This window comes from Indicator indicator, chromosome 2 (genome assembly GCF_027791375.1).
Source record: "Indicator indicator isolate 239-I01 chromosome 2, UM_Iind_1.1, whole genome shotgun sequence".
NCBI lineage: Eukaryota > Metazoa > Chordata > Aves > Piciformes > Indicatoridae > Indicator > Indicator indicator.
The window spans coordinates 18,657,889-18,682,481 of NC_072011.1; the positions used below are offsets into that span (position 1 = coordinate 18,657,889).

Genomic DNA, 24,593 nt, shown 5'->3' on the forward strand with positions numbered 1-24,593 from the left:
AATGTCTTGAAAGATAGAAGGGCTGTAAAATTAAATGAGAAGCAGCATTTTTTTCAAGATTTGTCAAGTAGCCAGGAGAGCTGTTTTCCAGCAGGATGAGTCTGAGATTTTGTGTTTCAAAGAAACACCTTTGGAAACCATCATCTTGCTGGGGCTTTTGCAAGCATACCCACTGGTGGACGAGCAACAGTAAGGTAAGTGGCTCATGACCTAATGACATGAGCATGTGAAAAAAGAATTTTCTTCTTAAGTATCTTTAAGAAAGCTGACATTTAGAAACTGACACCATTCACTGAGCAGCACAACCTTATCTGGAATATCCCAGGGAAAGCTTGCACTTTGCTCTGACAGCAATGAGAACTTTCTGCACCTGCATTTACTTGGCCACCAAAGAGGTGGACAGACAACTTCTTTGTTCCTTCCCACTCCACCACAATGGCAACCTGTGATTTTGCAGGACAGCCCACAAATCAAACATGGGTGACAGCACTGTTAAGCATCCATATCCACAGCACAGACACATGAAGCAGGAAAAGCACCCATTGCAGTTGTTCCCTGGACCCTGTGCCAGGCCTCAGCACCAGAAGGAGCATCAGGTCTAGCATTTACAGAGTCATTGCAAAACATGGAGAAGTAAAATTACTTTTGGAAAGACCTCTTAAGTTAAAAACAAAATTTAAAATAATTACAAGTTATTTAAATCAGAAAAAAAGAATCAAAAAATACTTGTTTTCCATTTGTCTTTTTTGCTGTGTTGGGTTTTTTTTAGTAAGTATTACTTCACCTGCTGTGGGAATGAAGTGACTCTACAGAAGCCCATCCTCCTCCTTACTTCCCTGACGCTGCTATGGAGAGCAGTCTTTGTGCTCTTCTGTTATCATAGAATCATAGAATGGTCTGGGTTGGAAGGGACCTCCAAAGGTCACCTAGTCCAACCCCCTCTGCAGTCAGCAGGGGCATCCTCAACTAGATCAGGCTGCCCAGAGCCCTGTCAAGCCTCACTTTGAATATCTTCAGGGATGGGGCCCCAACCACCTCCCTGGGCAACCTGTTCCAGTGTTCCACCACCCTCATAGTAAAGAACCTGTAAATCTACTCTTCTCTAGTTTGAAGCCATTGCCCCTCATCCCATCACTACAGGCCTTGTAAACAGTTTCCCTCCATCCCTCTTGCAAGCCCCCTTCAGGTACTGGAGGGCTGCTATTAGGTCTCTCCAGAGCCTCCTCTTTTGAAGGCTGAACACCCAGCTCCCTTAGCCTGTCTCTGTAGCAGATGTACTTCAGCCCCCTGATCATTTTTGTGGCCCTCCTCTGGACCCACTCCACCAGGTCCATGTCCTCACTCTACTGAGGGCTGTACGTTGCTGGTGTGTTTCTCCACACAAGCTGTCTTGGAAGCCAGCCCACTTGCCACATCTCCAATCACTATTCACTAAACATTCAAATGCTGCTTCTCCTGTCTCAACAGCAGCTGGATAGCCTGATCTAGAAAATCTGGCAACTAGAAGACTTTTCCTTCTCTCTGCTACAGTAGGAGTGCAGAAGGGTTCTTGAGAAGAAGGTACTGCAAGAGATTTTACCATACTGACATGCCCTCAGTAACACAATGGCCTGATGATAAATGAGTAGAAAAATCCAAGACGGACAAACGACAGTAGATTGTTATGAATGACACAGCTGCTGCCCTTGGCTCCACACACAGAGATCTGTCTAGATATGTCTAGATCTCTGTGTAGATCTCTAAGTCTTCACGGCACCGCTCAGATAAAGGTGTTCAAGCAGGAATCAAATACCCAGATTTGATCCAGCAGAGGTTATGCTATTGTGGAATGGAAAATACTCTGTTCACCACCTTCACACAAACAATTCTAGCAGGCGTTTCTTTCTTTGATACAAACAAAACTGCAAATGTGCCTCTTTCCTAGTGTTTGGGACAAACTAGGATTTTGGTTAACAGAATAAACAACAAAAAAATCTACTAGTTTGGGGTTTTTCAAGCAATGGTTTTAAAAAATACCTTATTAAATCTGTATTTGAAAGGACTTCATGTCCATGTAAAAAGTGAGAAAGTGTATTTAAAAGCCCAAGAGGTATGTAAAAATGGAGTCTCCTTCAATTCACAGTAAAGCTCATAATATATATTCTGTAGCTGCAGAGAATACTAGAATCACATTGGTTTTGAACAGTGAGGAGATATTTGATGTAGTATGAGGGGTAGGGGAACCAAATAATTAGAACATCACACAAGAACTGCAAAAGACTAAAGAGATCAGTATGAAACTAGTCTCGATGAAGGTTATAACATGAAAAATTTCTAGTTTTCTGGCATTTCCTTTCACATTTCAACATTATAAGGATAAACTCACAGGTTGCTCTTGATGCATTGAAACAAAGGACTGTGAAAAACCTGAAATACAAATCCAACAGGCATTCCAACTGGACTAAGGAAGCCAATGCAGATACAACACTCTCATTAAGGAAAATCCCAACTTACCCAAACTGTACAGAGGAGAATTTTATGAGTGAGATTAAAATTTTAGTAAAGAAAAGCAGACCTCAAATCACTTGCTCTTTTGGATGCAAACCTCCTGTCATCACCCCTCTTTCTAGACATTGCAAGTCAGTAAAAGAGAAACTGAAGTTAAGTCAGTATAATGTCACACTTCAAACCTATTTTGCTAGTACTAGATGTTGCATTTCCCTGCAGAACTACAGAATTACACAATGCTTTAAATATCATCTAGTCCAATCTTCCTACAATAAGTAGGTACATATTTAACTAGACCAGGTTCCTCAGAGTCCCATTCAACCTGACTTTGAATATTTCCATGGACGAGGCTTCCACAACCTGTGTGGGCAACCTATTCCAGTGTTTCATCACACTCATTTAAAAAAATTTCTCCTTTACATCTAGGCTAAATCTACCCTCTTTTAGTTTAAAACCATTACCCTTGTCCTGTTGCAAAACACCCTGCAAAAATGTCGTTTCCCTTTTCCTTCTTAGAGGAAGTACATTTAAGTACTGGAAGGCAACAATAAGGTCTCCCCAGAGCCTTCTCTTCTCTAGGCTGAAAATCCCTAACTCTCTCAACCTGTCCTCAGAGAAGTGTTTCAGATCTCTGATTATTTATATGGCCCTGATCATGTGACCTATGTTGTTCTGCAAGCACAGCCCCCAGAGTCAGAGACACAGGCTTTAACTACCTTACCGGCACCTGAACATTCTTTGAGGCAGAAATGGTGTTTACCCAGAAAAGAACGAACTGCTGACATCCATCATGAGCTGCCCAAGTCGTGGATTTCCAGCCCACACATCCCAGACATCAATGGACCATGGTTTAGAGAGTGAGGAAATAAGTACCTAAGGAAAGCAAACCCCATCACAAGTAGGCTGAAACTTGCTGTTTGACATTAAAGTCACTGATTAACTTTAAAACATTTTGAGGGATATCAGCAGGCTGAAGAACTTTCAAAATTAGAGTTTACATCAGTTATTTAAATTAATGTTCTCTAGCGCTGGTTTGAAATTTTCCTACCTCTACAGGGACAGTTAGATGCAGGGTCAAAGGAAGAACATAGGATGATGTCTGTAAAAACCACAAGAAAAAGTTTTCAGGGTAAATGCAGTTATGGATTTACTTTCTCTCCTAAAAGCTATAAAAATAAGACTCAGTTGGAATAACTGAAGATTCTTCTTATAAAGCAATAATAGAAAGAATTGTTTTTAGAACTTTGAGATCCACAGTTAATTACAGTGCAACTTAGCTAGAAATGAGCTTGGCCTGCTAGAAATAAGCAAAGACCAATTGGTATTTGATACAAGCATCTTGATTTCAACAAGCTCCTGGGAGAACAAGATGTTTTTGAAAAAAAGTTACAAATAGGGGAAATTACAAAGCAGAAACATGTTAAGAAGAAATTCAGTTAACAAGTGGATTTCTGTGACTTATAGCAGGCTACCTGACAGAATTAGGCACTTATTCTAACAACCAAGCAACAGAAACATATCGCCAGACATAAGGGTAAAATTAAACAACAGGAAAAGAGTGCCTCACTGTGGACAAAAAAAATTCCTTCCAAGTAGTGTTATGCAACTGTCTCACACTGATGATAAATTTCTGCTAAAATTTACATGATGAAACTAAACTACAGATTGTTTTCCCCTCCTTTCCTTAAAATAATTCTTGCAGAAATTAATTTATGGCTTTTGAGGTGTCACAGCTGCAACATCCTACACATTGAATTTACAAAGACTCCTTTTACATCTTCATGAATACTACCTGTGAACTATTTTAAAGTATGGTGCTGAAACTACATATAAAATGTGCTCATGATACTTAGAGTATTGAAGATGTTATTAAATATTAATGTATAGCTATCAATAATTTTCTTGTTACATCCAATATTCACTATTGCAATACATTTACTGTTAAAACAGAGTTCATAAAGGCAATCATTTCATTAAGAAATCTTTTAGATAAATGTGGTAAAATAAATACTACCCATTTTGAGCAAATGTGTGATTAAAGCCAAAGGACTACCTTATTCATTACGACATCATCATATAAATGACAAAACACTATGCAAATAAATTTGTAAAGCATTCGTAGTTTTTCTTACAGGAATGATGTTAGAGACTGGTTTGTAGTGGAAAATAGAAGATTACAGCTACTTTCCCATTTCTGAAGTACTGCAGGTGGTAGGATATACAGATGGACATCAAAACAGCAACATAAATGGGACTGCAGGGACAAGCATTGCAGCAGCTCTTGAGGAATGGTAATATACATGCAGCCCTGCCAGGAGGCAAGAGATAACTGCCAGGAGAAGAAGAATCCCTGTTGGAGACACAGGATTTGAAAGGGGTCTGTTACTGAGAGCTGCTGATCTCCAGAGTAGTACTTGATTACCTTGTCAGCACACCGACTTCCTACATAGTTGATAATAAGAAACCAGAAGTGGTCTAAACCCGACGGAAGTACCTGTCTGCTGAAAGGTATCATTCAATCCACTCACATTATCCAGAAGCACTTAGAAAGTTATGAAAATATTTACAACATTCCCAGTCTAGAAACAAGTTTTATCAGCATTTTACTGGGGTAGAACACTTCTGTAACTGTGCCTGGAGAAGGATGGTATATTACTCTAAATACATGCACGCCCATTAATGTTACTCTTGAAAGAAAACTTATCTCATTGAGAGTCTCTATAAATACAGGAGAATAATAAGCAAGAGATGATAGGATCAAAATCATCCTACTAAAAGCTGTGACAAACCTACAATGCACCTCAAATCCTAACTTTCAACACTAGAGCAGACAGCTTTAGGTAAAAGCTCTTCTCCCTTCTTGTTTCCAGAGGCATACTTAGCTGGTCCCCCCCCCAGACACAATACTTTACAAAGTCAAAACAAACCAGAACACAAAACCAACAAAAGAGTACTCAATATAATAAAACTTGATATATAGTAATTAAATAGAGTGTTTCTACATGAAGGAAAAAACCCACAACATAGTCCACAGCTAATTACAAATATATTGCCTCAGTTACATTTCTTAACTGAGCCCTCCTGACTACAATTCTCTAATAAAAAATATTTTTTTTAAAAAAAGATCATGCAGAGGGGAAGCACTCTGACAAAGCAGCCCAGGACTTGTAAAAGGAAACAAATTTTTAAAGTTATCTAAGTGCTTAAGCTAGCATGTAATGAGCAGATAAGAAAGAAACAGGGAGTTAGCATTAATTACAGCAGACATTTAAAGGCCAGGTATGAGGAATTCGTACATTACCCTGAGCCTGGCATACAATGCAGGGCAAAATTGCCCCCAGTTAGAGCGTAGATGCAGAATTGGATGGAAACCACTGAAGCACGACAGTGAACTGCTTTGAATTGTACTTAAGTCATATGGTAGGTACTTCACTTGAATAGGGATTAAGAGGACAGCTAGCTACCGGTTTCAAGTTATCAACCACTAAGTGGACTGTGAGAAAACAGCCACAACTAAGTATGTTCTGTGCCCCCTCTGCTGGTTTCACAGCAGCAAGCAACCACATCTCAGGAAACAAAGGTAATAAAGCAGCAGCAAAATCCAGGAAAGTAATTTTAACTGCAAAGCAATAGTTAAAAAGAGATACCAAAATTACTTTCAAAATTTGAAAGAAATAGATATTTTTTTAAACCCTTTTCATTTTGAAATTACAAAAAGAAATCTAATTATTGGGTGGTGTCCCTTGCTGAAAGATACTTGCTACATGTTGTAAATTACTGGCCCTATGTTTCTACTGAACCTTCTTAATAGTTGCTTAAGTCTACCTGCATTTTTGAAAAATGCTTTAAAGTGTTTGGTTAGATTTCAGTATTCTGTTCTTTTTCAAGAGAATAAGTCAACTAGAGTAATCTTAAAGATCTTAGGAAAGAAACTGGTGATTACTTACTGTTTGTTTAAATAAGCCAGATATTTTCCTACCAGCTATTTCAGCTGTTTTTAATTACAGTTTCTACCAAACTAATAAAAACACTCATACACATAGGACTCAGCATTTCTGGTTTTCAGAATTGCTTATTTCCCCCCATTTAACATAGCTTTTACAAACATCCTGGCTTGTAATGATCATTTCTCTTTAGTTTACAAGGTTCCTCCTGACTGTTCACGGGGTTAAACATGAACCTCTATGGTCTGTAAAGTGGGCATAACCCAAACTCCTGCATGTTCGAAATTACCAAAATCTAAACCAAGAACAACATACCAAGCCATAACAGTATTAACTCCCAACAGCAGCTAGCTGCTTAAGCACCAGTCCCACTTTATAACTGAATGACCCCAGTAACTCCACATAATATCCTTTAATCTCATAATTCTTCAGAAACACAGTAATCTCCCTTTGGTCACTGCTGACACTTCTAAAAAATGTATTTAATCAGTATTAAAACACTAAAGAATGGAACATCAAATCTCAAGTTCATTGTGTCACTAACAAAATCAGCAAGTGCTTAGAAAATTTAGAATATACATCCTTTTGCATCGTTGTGAGAGGAGCTTATGTACTATTTCTTAATTTTCACGAAACAAGAATCTCTTAAAACAAAAGTCCCTCTGCCATGTTCCAGCTTGCTCCTGCCTGTGGATTTGATTACAAATGTGTTCATTTTAAGAGTGCAGAATGAAATATTACAGTGTTAACCAGGGATAAGTTGATCCAGCTCCAAAGACTTCTCCTTCCTTCTACACACAACTCACTCAGTTCTGCTAGAATATATTTCCCAGTTCCTGTGCTAATCTGCTTTGTTTGGCTGCTCATTGTTGCATCCTACTCTCACTCCATTATGTTGTGACACACTCAGATGGAAACAAATGCAGAAAACATAATTTTCCAAAAAAGAAAATAAACTACTACTAATTTTTTTCAAGGAGCACACTGTACATAGAACAAATGAATAGGGATATAGGAGACAAAGAATAAAGTATAAAAGGCAGAAGAATAAAAAGAAACTAACTCAAATTCCTCATACCACAGTCTGTCCAGCCAGAATATACAACTTTGTTTCTCGAAACCAGATGTAGTCACCACCTGAACACAACAAATTAATTGCACTGGTGTGGAGTATAAGATCCTCTCCACATCAGTTACTGCTCTAAGCAGGAGACAAGCAAGTCCCCTCATCACTATCGTAATTCAACCAGCTTTATTTTATGCAGGAAGGAATTAAATAGCAAAAATGCAAGTGTTTCCTTTTTAAAGAGACTGTAAAAGAAATCGAGTGCTTTCCTCATGTCACAGACAAGACCTAGCAACACCTGGTACCTGCATACTTCACAGGTAACAGTAGGGTTCACAGCTTCACTTGGTTTTTCAAATGATTAGAACAAACGTCGGAACTGGCCTCACTTCACTAAAGGACAGACAGCTACTGGCCTTCCAATGCATACAGGGTCCCTGAGCCTCAGCACAGGTGATAGTTAACTAGCAGCACAACTCATCCAGTTGCCCTTCTTATCTTCGTTTATCTAGGGGCTTGCTGCAAAGAGAAGTTCAAAAATTAGGTAAGGTGTCCTGGCAAGGCAGGCTCACTCTGAGAAGGTGCTCTTCCCAGGAGTTGCAAATGTCTCCTTTAAGGACACAATGGACCTTCCCTCTTAAGAAGGTGAGAAAGTAAGCTGCAGTGGCTGGTTGGACACCACTGTTTTATGTATGCATAAACAACAGTAGTATATGGATATATATGTGAATAGCAAGAGTATATGGAAACTGTTCCTTCAAAACCCATCAAAACTTTCAGACTGAAGATGCTGGAAACCATATTATAATAACCAGCTTTGAAATACTCACTGCAAACAGCTTTCAGCAAAGAAATAAGAGCTAAAATACGAACTACAAAAGTATATTATCACTTCAGGAGAGTTTGTCCCCAAAGAAAATATACCAAATTTCCTATTTCAGACTCCTTAGAAATGGAGACCAATGACACCAGGACACAAAGGCCACTGGAAGAGATCTAATAATATTTTGGTTAGGCACAGTGGTGATGATGTGACATAGCACTTTTGTGCCAGTTCTTACCAAACATGGTCAAGACTGTGTGAAGAATGGGAAAGCAAATGTAGGTGAATGCTGTATTTGAGGCATCCACCTACTGCCTTTCAGGTCAGAACCCAGAAAAGTTTCAGAATTTAACTCTTAAGCTTTTCCTATAAAGTGAGACCCAAAAGTAGGAATCACATGACTTACAGCATCTTTAGATATAATTCTGTTTCAGAACGATCCAAACAAACACCTATGGTGGCTTAATCATCTCTCATCTCGTTTGTGAGCAAGGTTCCTTCCAAGTACAGCACCTGCTTCACAAAAGGACATGTCAGCATTAACTTGAAAAATGTATTAACTTTAAATACTTTGCCTATTTATCAGTATTAACCACAAGACGAAGTTCAGTATAAGACTACTCTGCTGCCTGTGGTAGAAATATTATTATTGTGGCCCATGCAGAAAAGCAAGCTTTCATCCCCAGGTGAGTGGGAGCCCTGTGTCTATCTGGGTCAAGACTAGCCCACTTTCAGGGCATCCACCTGTGCACCTTTAAGGCACAGCAGTTTGCCTGGACATGTTTGCAGTCCGTGTGTTACCTCATAACTGAGATGAAAAGTAGCAGGTCGTTTTTTTTCCAGCCAAGTGCCAGAGTAATTAAGGCTTTTGTCTGTCACAGTTCAGCAGAGCACTTTTTTCTATAGTAAAAGGCTGGGAACTTTACATAATAAAATCAATCACCAATGAGACTGAACCTTTCCTACGTAGATGGCAGTATTTTGCTAAAAAAAAAAAAAAAAAATCTTAACCACAGAATGGTGTAAAAGTCTAGTGTAACCAACCAAATATTTTATAGCAATCTAAATTTAGATCTTGAACTTAGTATTTAGATGTTTAAATATTCACCTGATTTTCAAAGATGATGTGAACTGAAGTCTGTACATGAACACGTCCATGTCTAATTTTGACTCTTTTTGAGACAGTAAGAAAGGAAGACAAAGATGTACCAACTGCAGGAACACTGTGTGACATGTACAGCAAAAGGAAGAGTTCATATTGTACTTCGTGTTTCCTTCCATATGATGTAAGCTCTAAATACTGTGGCTACGCTTTCCAGAAGCTTCTACCAAAAGGATATAAACACAATAAATTCTAATGTATCGTTTTATCCTGCGGTATGTGGTTCATATCAATGATAGACAATTATTTTAACAGAAGAGGTATCACTTCAAAATTGTATTACAAAATGCTTAATAATGCCCAGTTTGTGATTGGGTTTTTTATGGTTTTGTTGTTTGGGGGTTTTTTGTTTGGTTTGGTTTTTCTTTTTAAAAAGACAAAACAGTGGAATTTCTATGGAAGGACTCGTAAAAATATAATTTTCAAATAGATGGCTTTCAAATAAAGCCACTACAATGGTTAAGCTACTACTTAAAATCTTTACAGTTCTACAGCACAGAACTGTTTTTTTCTTACTCATCAAATGCTAGAAATATTTAGAAGACAGCTGTCACGTCTTCCTTATGATGTTTTATTGCTTTTTTGTATCAATACGAGAGAAATTTAGAATAAATACTCAGAGTTGGGAAAAGTGAAATTCTTCATCATTTTTAGTCAATACGTTGGTTAAATTGTTTCAAGAGAGACTAAAATATCTGGCAAGAAGGTAAGGAATAGAGAAGGGAAATGCACTCACTAAACTGTGCAGATGTTGCATGGGACAGCTCCTGAGGTTGCTCTAACTTGTAACTTTTCAAGTTGCTACCAGAGAGAGCACAAACTGTTAAGTGGTGTGAAAAATATGCCGGTTTAGTTATGTTCTTGAACACGCTGGAACCAGACTATCATGACAAAAATGTGTAATTTTGGATAAAAATTTTATTTCTTTTTTTACATATCATCCATTCTTATTTCTATTCTATACAGAAAGGTAAGGACTTTCCACTGGAGAAGGAAATTTATTAATGAGAGTTAGGCAGCACATTCTAAAATGAAATTAAAAAACTTTATTAACCTAGTGCATTCATTTTTCTTTAAATCGCTTGAAGAAAAAGCTATTTAAATAAGATGCTAAACAAATACCAGAGACTGTGTATTACAGGGCTGCTCTATGTACTGCAGTGAAAAGACCTACTTAGAAACTACAATCATTTTGGGAGAGCCAGAAGACCAATGCATTTGACTAGCTTTAATTTACTTGCTTTCTTTCACTCCATGAAGTTTCTAGCACAGGACTAGATGAAGTGTAGAACTTGCAGGTTTTCTTCAGACATGTTATACTGTCTATTCCACCACAAGAGATTCACAGGATCTCAAACCAATCCTTATTAGAGCTGCCTGGTCATAAATACTTATACAGGGAAAGAGGACTTGAAAGAAAAAAAAAATATCCCCTAGAAGGCTTTGGGCATGTAAGCAGTAGAAAAATCAATGAAACCAGAACCACAAAATCTTCTATCACCAGCTTTTCTAAAGGCCACTGACAAAGAAAGTGAGATGTGCAAGTGTTTGAAATTCTGGATCCAATGAAGCCAATAGCAATGTCCACTGGCAAACTAGTAAGGCTGCCTATCACATACTGGTTTGATACTATGAATAAAGTAGCATTATTTTAAAGTCTCTAGAAATAACATGAAAGGCAATGTAGAAATTTTCCTCATGAAAAGCGTATTTTCTACAATAGCAGAAAGCAAATGATACTGCAGCAAGAAGTTTCTGAAATGGGATACTACTGTGAAATGTACCCTTCCAGGTACTGAGGTACTCCAAGGTAATCAGTAATTCTCTCTGTACCAAGTACACATTCCTCAACAGCAAGGTTTGAGATTGGTGGTTCACACAATTCAGCCACTTCCTCTCTTGATTTCTGATGGTTTTGACCCAAAAACATTGCTGTCAGTGTCTGTATTACAGTGATGTAATACATATCCTGCATTACATATTAAACAAAATAAATATTAATCAGAATATCCTCTAATTGGCATTCAGCAAGGAACCTCAAACAAGGTCAGTAATTGGACTGGAAAAAAATAAGTAACAGAAAAATCTTGGATTTTACACTGACAGCTCAGTCCAGCACATTCCTTGTGAGACAGTTTTTATTATGCTTTAACCTGGGTTCTGCAGAATCTACTACTTCAAAATACCCAAACAGGTATATAAATGCATGTATCAAGTTATTTCTACAAGAACTTTGTAATCTTATAAATACTCAATCCTTCCTGGGGTTTATTTTTGCTTGTTTGCCTTATTTTGTTGGTAGTTTTTTTGTTTGTTTGGTTTTTTTTTTTTCAGTTTTGTTGAGGATTTTGTTAGTTTTTAATTAACACAGGAGCAACATCAAGGAAAATGCTCAAGACTGCTTAAAATCTTTGGTTGCTTACTTGTTAATTAGTAAATATTTAATTAGGATGTGTGCATTCACTTTTATTAGATCTAACAAAGAAAGGCTTATTCACACTTTACAGTTCAGGTTTTTACCTGATTTCAAATTAGGCTAACAAGCTATGGACTCTGAAACAACATTATCTGTCCACTGGTTTACATACAGATCAGACCTGTACAGCATGTTTGGTGTCTGTTAGAATTTACCATTTCACATCACTTTACTGCTTTCCAAAGTGGTTCTGATCATGCAATGAGGATTGCAAGTGTAAAACACGTATGAAGCATACACACAGAAACTGCAGACAACATGTACACAAAACTGAAAGCCTACCCTGCAATGCTTTGCATAAATAACGTATTTATCCTAATAGCTTTAAAGTATTACATTTAATAAAAATATTGAGTACCTCACTCATTTTATCAATTCATAAACCTACAGTCCATCAGATTATTATTTTGATATGAATTTTTAATTAACATGAAATTTCACATGAAATGCCATTATTTCACTTTTAATAAAAAAAAAAATTTCCAATTTAATCAGCAAGCAATTTGTTTTCAGTATTTTAATGACAGATAGCTTGAACAGTAAGGCTCTCAATAATAAATTACCTATATTGGTAGTCATGCTGTACGAGAGATCTGTGAGTTTCAAGAGAACGACTTATGACTGTCCTAGATATAAATAACTCGTTTATGCAACTGAATTACATAATTCAAAGGTATTTCTAATTTGTGGCAAGAGAAATTGTGTGATGGCACCCCTTGAAAAAAATAATGTATTGCAAGCATGTGAAAATAAATGAAAAATTAACTGGACAGACCAGCATAACTTTCAGTAAACATTTTAAAATTTGAGTGTCCATTTCATATTTATGTATTTATACCACTAAAATGACAAAGATTTTCTTGAAGAAAATCGCTGAACTCAAAATTAAATTTCAAATTCTACAGACAAAAAATTTTGTCCACATTTCTGTCCAAAGTTTGGAATACATCCTCCTTTTCAGAAGGAAACATCTTGAGGCACACTTAAAAGTGCATTTCACTGCACTGCTGAATGATATCTGATTACCTCAGACAGCAAAGAAATCTAAAGTATTTTTTTCTCTTGATTAACTGAACAATGACAGAGGACAAAAGTGTACGGATTTTTACAAAGGGCTTTAAACACTAAGATTTTATTTCTACTTAATTTCTGCTGTTATGAAGAAAAGGCTGAATTTCTTATTTTCCCATGTGTAATTAAAATATGGTCCCTCCTTTAGTGTGGAACTGACATTCAGATCCAAGGTCCCTTCATCTATGGCCTACATTAATCCAATCTATCTACACCCAAGTTAACGATTCTACATCTATTTAAAATGCTTCACCCATTAAGGATTTTTCGTACTGGCTTGCTCACAATTGTAACAGTCCTACACAATTATAATGCTCTGCTACACAAATCAATATTGCTGTGAATTTCACCCTAGTTTTACAAACATATCAAGTCGTCTGCCTTAAAGAACTTCTCCATTTTCCTGCCATTCAACAGAAAGCTTGATTCATGCTAATGTGAACACATATCCATTGCAAGACAGATATGCATACAGAAAATCATTCAAGAAAAAAATTGCAGCATTAAAAAATTAAATCAGGAAGGAACAAAAACAAACAAACAAACAAAAAAAACCCCAACCCTATCAGCTAATCTATCTTCAGGTTAAAATATGCTCTGGCCAGATTATTATTTTTCGTAAAATACAAATTAGTGCCTTGTCTGACAGAATAGGAAAAACAGAAAAATTAGCATTAGGAGTTAACTTTAAAAGAAAAATGACAAAGTAGAGAGTAACAAACCAGTGACACCAGCAGTATCATTGCTACTATGCAAGTGCTGAAATGTACATTTCAAACTTTTTAGAAAGAGAAAATACATTCATATTCAACTGCAGAACAGATCTAAGAGTGCACAGTCCTTCACTTCCTCTAATCTTTGGTAGCAGAGAACCTAAAAGATACTAAGAGTAGGATATTCAATGAGACTACTCTTTTTCATCAAGTTTGTGCAAGATCAAAAGGAATGTAGGAATTATGGACAATATAATTTCACAGCTTCGCAACTTCAACAAACCCCCTATCAACAGACTTTCACACCATCTCAACATTGACAAAAATCACTTTTCGGATCTTATACACCTTTTGCTGGAAGTTATTACTCATAAAGGGATGTCACAAATTTTCTTTTCAGTATCTCTATTGAACTTTTCTTGACTGTGAAATATCAAGTACATACATTACTAATATTCAAAATGTTTACTGAGTACCCAAAGAGTCCATAAAGACTAAGTGGAATGAGTAACATCACTCAGACAACCTTTCAAGGAGAAGAGTAAGGCTAATTACAATTAAGAAGTCTTGTAGTATGATACCCTCTTTGCCACTGCAAAGTTTCTGCTGATGCAAATGTGAATATAGTCAAGTATCACAGCAAAAAGATGTTTTTGCCATTCTTGTTCAAATAAAGAGTTTCAAATTAAAAAATATCCTGCCTTTATGCCTTTTAAATAAATCTCTCATCTACAAAAGCAGATGGTTCCACCGTACAAGTGCTTACTTGTGAAATCTCACACTTGAATGGAAAATGTGACTATGGTAAAAGTGAAACAACCTGCAAGATTCTTCCATTACCTGAATTAACAATAACAAAAACTTGTTCTAGTTGCTCATGATGACTCCTGATACTCTGAATAGGTTTTAAAAGTATATCTGCTTAGATCCCGTTATCAAGAACAAAAGAGTCTTATTATCCTGTTATTTTTAAATACAATACTGAAAATACAAAGAAGAAAATTTTGGATCCATTTTTACCAGCTTCTGATGAAATGACCCAAAGATTTAATTTGTTTTGGGGGAATATGAATTAAGAAAGAGAGTACTTTAAGTGCTGACTAGCACAAAGTATCCTTGCAAGTATTCACAACTGCTGACACTGCATTTTGAGAAAATTCTACAGTAAACGGACTTATTTTATAAATACCTTCCATAAATATCTTATTTGAAAATTTTCCAACTGTGCTTAAGTAATCTGTGCATGCTACACCACAGGCTGGATTACAGTATTTCCATCTTGCCTTATGCAGGGAAAGAGTACCCTAACTTCATAAATAAAGCCATTTAAATCACTGAAATGGCTTGAAGAATGGTATAGCAATCTACTGAAGCAAACAAATCTAACAACATCTAGTCCCTTGATTTTGTAATAACAATGTGAAGCATAACATACAAAAATGAAATTGTAGCAACATTTCCACAGGAAAAGGCTTCACCAAAGAATTCATGTCCTTAGAGCAACTGAAAGCTGTATTTCCTCTTTGTAATATTTAGGAACATACCATTATGCTCAAATGCAGTACAGTAAAAGATTGCAGGCTGTTAATAAAGGTAATAAATCCATCAATCAACTAAGCATAATATTTTCAAGTAAATGTGCATTCCTAAATACACTGTGTTGCCTGCAAAGCCACCTGCAATATTTTTCAATATGTATATTACTTATAAATAGTAGGTCAGCTTCCTCAGTTGCTTATCACTAGATTAAGCTTTAAACAGGCATAAGCCCAAATTCCTGCCCAAATGCCTGGCCTCCATCTTCTTTCTGTCCCATACTCACTCTTTCTTTTGCACCATCAAAAATTACATATCACTACTATGAACTGTACCAAAGAACTGATCTGGATCTCAGGATAAGAAAAGGAAAGGAAAGGAAAGTCTTCACTTGAACTCTGAAAGAGGTCAGAAGTCCTACTGGCAAGATAAACATTCAGCTGTTTTGGTAATACCAAGTCCCTTCTGAGTTTCTGAATATGTCTATCTTGGTAATATTTGTCTGCAGGCTACGTTAATAAGAAATCAAACAATCCTAGCTGTAAACATGATACAATTGAAGACTGTACAACAAACTTTTATTCTATGTAAAAGTAAAATAGCTGTTAAAAATTGATGGTGTTAACACATATGTACAGTAGCCAATTTATTAATGTTTGAAAAATATTAACAAAGATGAAAATTCATTAAATAATACATTATTGCATACCACTATCAACCAAATTGTTTAACATCTCTTATATGGTAATTTACCTAATTAAACCATGCAATTTAGCCTACTGCCAGTCCCAGTTTAGAAAAACAAAATCAGATTAACTTCCCGTTTTAAAGAGGTGTTTACCAAAATGATGAAAAGCTACTGCCAATATGTGTTTGATTCCAAGTATTTATGTGGGCTATGACTGAAGCCTTTCCAAACTTCACATATTAAAATAAAATACAGAAAATCCCTTAAGTTCATAAAGTACCCTTTATAGCTATTTTGCACATTTCAGTTTTCACGTAACCATATTCACCTGATCAGCACACTACCAGTAGGTGATGCAGCAGTATCAGTCAAGTTTTTTGAGCCAAAGTCTGCTCATGAAGATATTTTATCTTAAACATTGTTCATCTCGACTCTGGAGACACGTTCTGCTAATAAACACATCAGCAAGGTCTATTACAAAGCAAAAAGTTATTTAACGCATACCTCACTACTTCCTAACGACTACTACTTGCACAGTAGATAAGAATCATTAATGCAAATCCACTCTTTCAAAGGGCTGCCTTCATTAAGCTGATAGTTTGTTTACTATCCAGAATAAAAGTCTCTGTAATTAAAAAACTGAGCCATGACACAGCATGAAAAATACTCCAGCTCCCAGAGGGAGAGGGCAACACACACATGCGTAACTTGCTTCTACATTCAAAGGCATGCTTATGCTTTACACTCACGTGACATTCTCATACTTTCATCCCTTTGGGGGAAGCAGAAAGGGAATTAAAACTTGCATGTTAACACTTTAATGGTAAAGATCAAAATTCTAATCTGAGCTAAAAAATGTTTCTTCTACCAAACAGGTATTCATGTAACAGAATCTACTCTTAGATCCTATTATGCAAGAGAAAAACCAACTTTCTTAGAACTGAATGAACGGATGCTTTCAGACACAGAATTTCACAGAAGATACGTTGAAAGAAGTTGGTGAAATGCACTTGAGTGGAACAAATTGGAAATCTGGCATTATCCCATAGCCAAATCTTTTACCACCAATTTAAAGGATACCCAAGCAGTAAAGCAGCTGAAACAGGAGAGAATAGCGCTACTATTTTACCTAAGCAGCCAGTTAATCTCAACAATGTAACAAGAGGCTCTACTTCAATATTAAGCCATCAAAACACAAAGCTCCCCTTATTTCTGTCAAAGACATGTAAGGGTTTTTAGTCCAACAACAGATTTTTAGTTTTCGTGCAACATTCCTGGACTTTGAGTCACTGAAAACAACCAACCACAAAGTACTGGAACACTGTCACTATCTATCCAGAATACCAAATATTTTACAAAATAAAACAATGCAAGTATTTGCTTAAGTTTTGGCTTCATGCATATCTGCACTTTAAAAAGTAAGCTAAAATCCTACTGTATATTCTTACAGAATATCATGTTCCACCTTCTATAAGTAGTAAGAACATCGTAACAATGAGCATGAGAAGGTAAATATAAGCTTGCAGTGAAATAAGCTTTATCTTACTACCTAAAGAAGGTGAAAGGTAAATTTTTACAACCTAATTTCATTTCAGTTTTATTGAACTGTCTACAATATTCTGTGAGTGTGTGCACATACACAGGCACGCACAGAAAAAGTGGTATCTTCAAACAGTTTACACAAAGTATTTACATACATGTTATTTACATAAACTAGTATGGCTGCATGATTTTTGATGTAAAAAACCATATGCTTCTTGCACATATGACTGTTGCATTGGTCTTACAAAAGTAATATAAACCTTCTGCAACAACTATCTAAGCACATATCATATCTTGCATGTCTTTTAAAAAAATACAATACCTAGAACACTGTTATCAAACAAATATGCTTTATTGGCATCTAAAAACAAAATGCACCCAACATTAAAATGTATTTTTTCATTTTTTTTTAAACCCACTGCAGTACGAGGAACAAATCACAAACACTTACTTTAGAGAAAACAGAGACTATAGTGTAGATTTTACAAAATCACTTTTAATCTCTGTGTTATGCTCCTTAAATAACATGGGCCGTTTCTTTTTCTGCCGAATTGTAGGAACATATAATATGACAGCTTTGTCTATACTTTAAAACTCTGCAGCAGCCTAAAAACACGGACAAGATACACCAGCACCTGTTTTCAAGTATAACAATTTCGATAGCCAACCTAAGGGTAGTATCTAAAAAATTCCATTTTCTTCCATAGGAAGTCTTTGTTTGACAAGCTGTTATTTTATCTTTGTGAAATTAAAAGCAAGTGGGGGAAAGTTTAAGCTTTAGCAGAGAAATTTAAAAAAAAAAAAAAAAAAAGCTCACCTACCATGTTCAAATTAAGAACAGTGTTCTATACAAGTCAGTTGTACAGTTATTTAAGTGAAAGATGAACATGAACATCAGATTAACTTAATTCTGGCAGACAAAAGTGAACTGCTATGGTCCAGTCGGCCATTTATCTATTACAGAGAGATGACAACTTTACAAAAGGTATCTTTTACCTACTGAGTGATGATTATGTCCCCTCAGTTTCTGTGCTTTCTACCACTGGTTCACTTTCTATATCAGCTTCTGTGTCACTCTTCTCTTTGTTTATCTCGACGGAAGATGTCAGTTTTTCATAAAGTTCTGGATCGTCCTGCACCTGTGCAGTTGGTGGTTGACTTTCTGTCTCTGTATTTTCACCATTTACCTGGGGCATACTATCAGCTTTGCGTTGGGAAGTGGCCCCATCAAAATATTCAAAAACCCGTGGATGTGGAGGAGGGATCCAGTTGTTTGACATTCTGTCTCTTCCAAACCTGTTCCCATTAACTTCTCTGCAAAAATTAAAATCTCTGTCATCCCTATCCCTCTGTCTTTCCCAGGGTCTTCTGCGGTCATCAAAATCTCTGTGAGCATCTTGTTCAAATCCTCTATTCCAACTGGGACCACTTCTGCTATCAAATCTATAGTTTACATGCCGAAACCTCTCTCTGTCTTCATGGAAGCCTTTTGGGCCACCATAAACAGGGAAGGCATGGTGCTCTCTTTCATCATAATCTCCTCTCTGCCCCCAGTGCTTGTCTGAATTGAAACCAAAATGCTCTCTTCGACCAAGGTTATCTATACCTGGTCTTCCAAAATTTTCCCTCATGTCTACATGCGGTCTTGCGAAGTGTTCTCTTCCATCTGCTGGAGGCCTTCCTATACCCTCCCTTGGATCAACTGGTGGTCGTCCAACAGAATCTCTGACATCTACTGGAGATGGTCTGTTAAGGTTATCTCGGTTTTCCACTGGAGGAAAGCGATAATCTCTGTCTCCTTCCTGCTGAATGTTATCGCCTCCAACTGACAGCCTTTTCTCTGGGTTAGAAATGCTATCAATATTTTGTCTTCCTGGTGTTCCAAAAGGTCTTTCTGTTTGATTAAAAATATCTCCTGGAGGAAAAGGACCTCGAGGTGGTGGGTGAAGAGATGGATCAAGGATTGCAGGAGGAGGAATACTACGCTGTGGTGGGATTCCTGGCTGCATCAATGGAAACCTTGGTCCAGGTGAATGGGGCATTAGGCCTGGACGGATATCTATGAGAGGCATTCCTGGCATCCTTGGACTACTAATATTTAAATGAGGCATGTTTTGAACCCCAGCTGGGTGCTGCATTGCCATAAGTCCAGAACTACTTGAAATATTTGGTGGTGGCACTCCCATCAGTCCAGAACTACTTGAAACATTGGGTGGTGGCATTAACAGAAGCCCAGAATTGCTTGAGACAATTGGTGGCTGTACTCCTGCCAGAACTCCTGAGCTGCTTGAGACACTGGGTGGCTGCATTCCTGTCAGAAGGCCAGGGCTGCTTGAGATGCTGGGTGGATGCACTCCAGCTAGAAGCCCTGAGCTATTCGGGACATTTGGTTGCTGCACTCCAGCCATAAGTCCAGAGCTATTTGAGACGCTGTTCGGCTGAACTCCACCGCCAAGAGAAGAGCTACTGGAGACAGTAGGTAGCTGCACTCCTCCTGCAAGCCCAGAACTGCTTGAAACGATGGGTGGTTGCACTCCTCCCACCAGTCCAGAGCTGCTTGAAACACTGGGCGGTGGTACTCCTGCTGCAAGTCCAGAGCTACTTGAGACACTGGGTGGTTGACCTTCTCCAGTAAGCCCAGAACTGCTTGAGACGCTTGGTGGCTGCACTCCTCCAACAAGTCCAGAGCTACTTGAGACATCACTTTGCACTAAAACGCATCAACAAGAAGGACAGTTAACAGAAAATGTCAGTGAAACACATAGCATTCATAACAAAATGCAGCTTAATTCATATTCAGTTAATGCATTCAGTGATGATACTGCTGGCGAGGTCTATATCAGCTTTTGTAACAAACACACATAAATCACGCAAGCAATCACATTGGTGATAAACAGACTTTATGCCACAAAAATTAACATCTCTACATAGCAAGGAATGTACAGCAGCTTAAAACTGACAAATCCTACAGCTATTACCAAATTTATGAAGGGCAGTATTAAAATCTTTGATAAAATTCTATACATTTATACTGTCCTACTCTCTCCTGCTCACTGACACTTGTGCAGTAAGAATGCACTTTTAAAGAAGTTTTCCAAAGCACTCCCAGTCACAGCTTTAGTTCTTGAGTGCATGAAGAAAATAACCCTGAGCATAAGCTGGTAGAAATCAATGACCAGATGATGACAAAGATGATTCCCACCAACCCTCAACTTAAACTGAAAATGATACAGAGCCTGCAACTTCATGCTATGTAGTTATTAGTGGAATGGACTATGATCTGCAAAAAAACCCTCAGAAGTATGATGTTTCCTGTATGGAATTGTATCAGACAACAAAAACATTTCTTACCGGATCTGTTGTTTTCACTGGAAGAAATCTGCAGGTCTGTAAGATGTGATCCCTTTTCATCTGGTTCTGGTTTGTTGACCGGCAAAGGATTAAAAACGCTTCCAGCAGATAACGTTGGAGTAGCCAGATTACTAGTAACTGTGCCAACTGGGAGAACAAGGCCAGCAAAAGGGACATCCTTCATTGTCTCTTGTGCAATTGGTAATGGAGGTTGTACTAAAGCTGTAGAGAAGTAACAGAAGTGTACCACAATAATTATATATTCAAGCTTTCAAGACTAGTCTGGTAGAGGTCAAGATGATAAATTGAAGTGAAATTAATTACCCTAAGTGTTATAGGTTTTAATAACAATATCTGATTCTCAATCAGCACTGCAATATTTAATGTTTTAGTACAGACCATGTTACAGTCAGGTTCAAATATGAAAATATGCATACAATAATAAATAATTTAGCCCAGTCCCCCCCCCACTTTGTTTTTTTCTAGTTAGTACATAGTAAACTTTTTGTAACACACAAACAAGTTATTAGAAGAATCAAACTTACGTGTTGGAACAACTGGTGGGACCACAGGTGGTGGGACCACAGGTGGCGGAACCACAGGTGGAACTGGGGGAGGCATATAACCTATGTGGGAAAAAACCAACAAAATTATTACAGGGGAAACAAATAAAGTTTTGCAGTAAAAGCTTGTCCACATCATCCTGCAAAACTGCATCACGGAAGTCTAGCAAGCATCAAATGAGTGGAAAGAGACAATGGCAGTTATTATTTCCAAACCCAAACCCATCTTACTGTAGGTGATCTGCATGTGCATCTTTAGAATTGATTTCTGCCAGCAATATCCAAAGAAGAAAATTAAGAGCTTCAAATTTCCCAAGAAAAGAGGTTAATCTTAGGGATTTTGAAATTTTCATTTTTATCAAAATAAAATTTAAAAAAATTAAAATTTGCTTTAATTCCTATTCTCAATAGAATATACTGGTAAGAATAATATTCAGTTAAATGTAAGAAATTTCATACTAAAGAATCAAAAGTCAACTGGCTCAAACAATAACCAATAGCCAATGTAAAACTATACAAAGCAATGTACATAGAAGCACACAAACTGAATATACTCATTACATATTCAGCTTCATTTTTACCAACTTACCTGGAGGGGGCTGCGAAGGGTTGAAACTTGCTCTCAAGAAGGGAGGAGGAGGAATTGCACTATAACCAGGAGGAGGGACAGACATTGTGACAGGAAATGCAGGTGGAACCAAGCTAACAGCAGGCACAGCTGGAGCCACGGGAATCTTTATTCATGGAAAAGAAAAACCAAGCAACTTCAATACTTAACAGTGGTCAATGACATTAAAAGAAGGATAAACTGATTCAGCTGCAATTCATGTTGAGCAGTAAATGTACCAAAGGCTTTGTCTACATTCTGAGCGCTCTAAAGAATTAGACTGCACTCTGAAATGGTGAAGATCATGCTGATATGGTGGTACCTACATTACAGGTACACACGGATGCTAGAAGAATCCTGTTGTCTTTATTCTAAAAAGAACATTAAAATATAATTAAGCACTATACTTATTCAAGAATTTAAAAAATCCTGTGGGAGACAGGTGAATGCAGAAAGGGAGATAGAGAAAAGTTAGGAAAATACATTAGAAAAAAATTAAGCTCAAAAGTCAATGCAAGTAAGTGAAACTATGTTATCTTCCACAGTGATTTTATGCCAGCTCAATTACTGGAAATATCTACACATGTTAGGAAAGACAAAAAAGTAATTATATGAATAGGAAAAAAAATTGTATTAAGCAAATGTTTCCCACTTTATGATTTCATATGGTCACCATAAAAAGGATTTAAAGAAGTTTGCCAAAAATGCATTTGTACTTATACTTGATAAATGTGTAGTGTAGTATACTCAAGAAAAATGACACTGTAGTCTTCTAGCCTTCCACAATACCTTGTTACTGACTGGATGTTAATAATTCTCTTTTTAGCAGAAGAAGAAAAATACAGGAGAGAATTAAAGACTCTCATAAATTACTGTGTACAGAGTGCAACCACACATTAATTCAGTAATCATATCTTTTGAAGATTACAGTCCCTACAAAATCCTGCCCAAAATTATTGAGAAAATAATTAAATTTGTACTCAAAGCTAATATAGGGAAAAGCAGACAAGTAGAGAAGAAACAAGCACAAGTGAAAGAGAGAATATTTTATTGCTTAACTTACAGAAATATATCTTCCTCTAGCAGCAAAATACTTTCTGTAAGCTCCTTTTAATTTCTCCTTAAAAAAAACCCTAACATGCCAGTTTGGTGGGGGGTTTTGGGTGGGGTTTTTTATTTGTTTGTGTTTTTCTTGGAGGGGTGATTCTTGTGTTGATTTGGTTTTGTTTGGATTCTTTTCGGCGAGGGATAGGACTGGTTTTTTTTCTTTGCAATTGCTCTGTCTTCAATATCTAAGCCTTCAAGCAAATTCTACACAAACTTGGGCTATGTTGTGCACATGAAACTAAGATTTTGCTCAACCACAGCAACTGATTCTACTCTAAAATATTTCAGATAAACACATATGGATGCAGAACTTAAGTATTGGTGATTTAAGAACTTTAACTCAGCATTAAAATTTAACTGTACTGAATTAAAAGTTTCTCCTCCAGTTCTGTGAAGGTTTTGCAAATTCAAACTTATACAAACCTGCAGCATAGTGACTGGCTGCGTGTAAGCTTCTGTCTGTGTTGTAATAACTGTACTCTTATCAACTTCAGCACTCTGAGTAGTTTGAGTATTTTCTTTAGCAGCTTCTGAGCTTCTGGCTGTTTCCCATTCTTAAAAAAAAAAAGGTACATATTTAATATTAAAATGTAATGAATGAATTATTTTTGTTTAAATACTACAAAGTCTTCTTAAACAATAAATTGTTATCTGGTATATAGACTGAATACAAATAACCCTCAAACTTATTATGAAAAGAAGCAAGTGAAAATGTTTATGATTATATATTTTAAAGAACATAAAATATCTTTAATCACTGCAATACTGTTTAATTATGTCTGCATACAAACTGTTTTTTCAAAAGTTGCCAAGTTTTTTCACCAATCATTCTGTTATGAATTTGTAGTAGAGTATACTCCCAAAACTGCTGCTGTCAACATACACGTTATCATCTGGCTACTGTAGAGTGACAGAGAATCTTCATGTTAAACAAACCTCATCCCAACCCTTCCAGTTTTTTGGTGCTAGATCTGATTCAAAAACATATGATACTCATCAATCTTTTACAAACCTATCAAACCTCATGATTAAATGGATTTCAGAGTAAGGTCTAACATTGCTTGATTTCCTCTCTCTTTGATTTTCTGGAAAAAAAAACCTTAAAGTTCAGCTAAGATATGCTTCGCTTGGACAAGTTCCCACTCCAAACCTTATACCTCAATATAACACTTTTCACAGTCATACCCAGATCTATTTTACATGGTTTGAAACTAGTACACAACAAACTGTTTTTAAAAACGCTTTTAACAGCTTGCTTAAATTAATTCCACTTTGCCACTGGTGCCTCATTGTCACAATTAACAAATTACACATCTACAATCTAGACTTCAGGATTACAGTGTCATTCATATTGTAAATAAGTAACTAGTAAAATTGGTGTAAGCTGAACAGAAGCACATATCAGCTAAACCAATGAACTTTCTAATGATTTGTGATTACCAGAATAAACACATTTT

The 24,593-nt window shown here is 36.7% G+C and overlaps 1 protein-coding gene across 1 annotated transcript in view; it reads right to left on the reverse strand.

The window, feature by feature from the left end:
* Positions 1-18,326: 18,326 nt before the first annotated feature.
* Positions 18,327-24,593, reverse strand: part of SCAF8 (SR-related CTD associated factor 8) — a 54,659-nt gene continuing 48,392 nt past the window's right edge. Inside the window, exons 16-20 of the mRNA XM_054393914.1 lie at positions 23,560-23,690; positions 22,012-22,156; positions 21,405-21,485; positions 20,860-21,081; positions 18,327-20,218 (exon numbers count right to left, since the gene is read on the reverse strand). Of these exons, the coding sequence (XP_054249889.1) occupies positions 18,519-20,218; positions 20,860-21,081; positions 21,405-21,485; positions 22,012-22,156; positions 23,560-23,690 (2,279 nt within the window). The 3' untranslated portion in view covers positions 18,327-18,518. The remainder of the gene's footprint in view (positions 20,219-20,859; positions 21,082-21,404; positions 21,486-22,011; positions 22,157-23,559; positions 23,691-24,593) is intronic.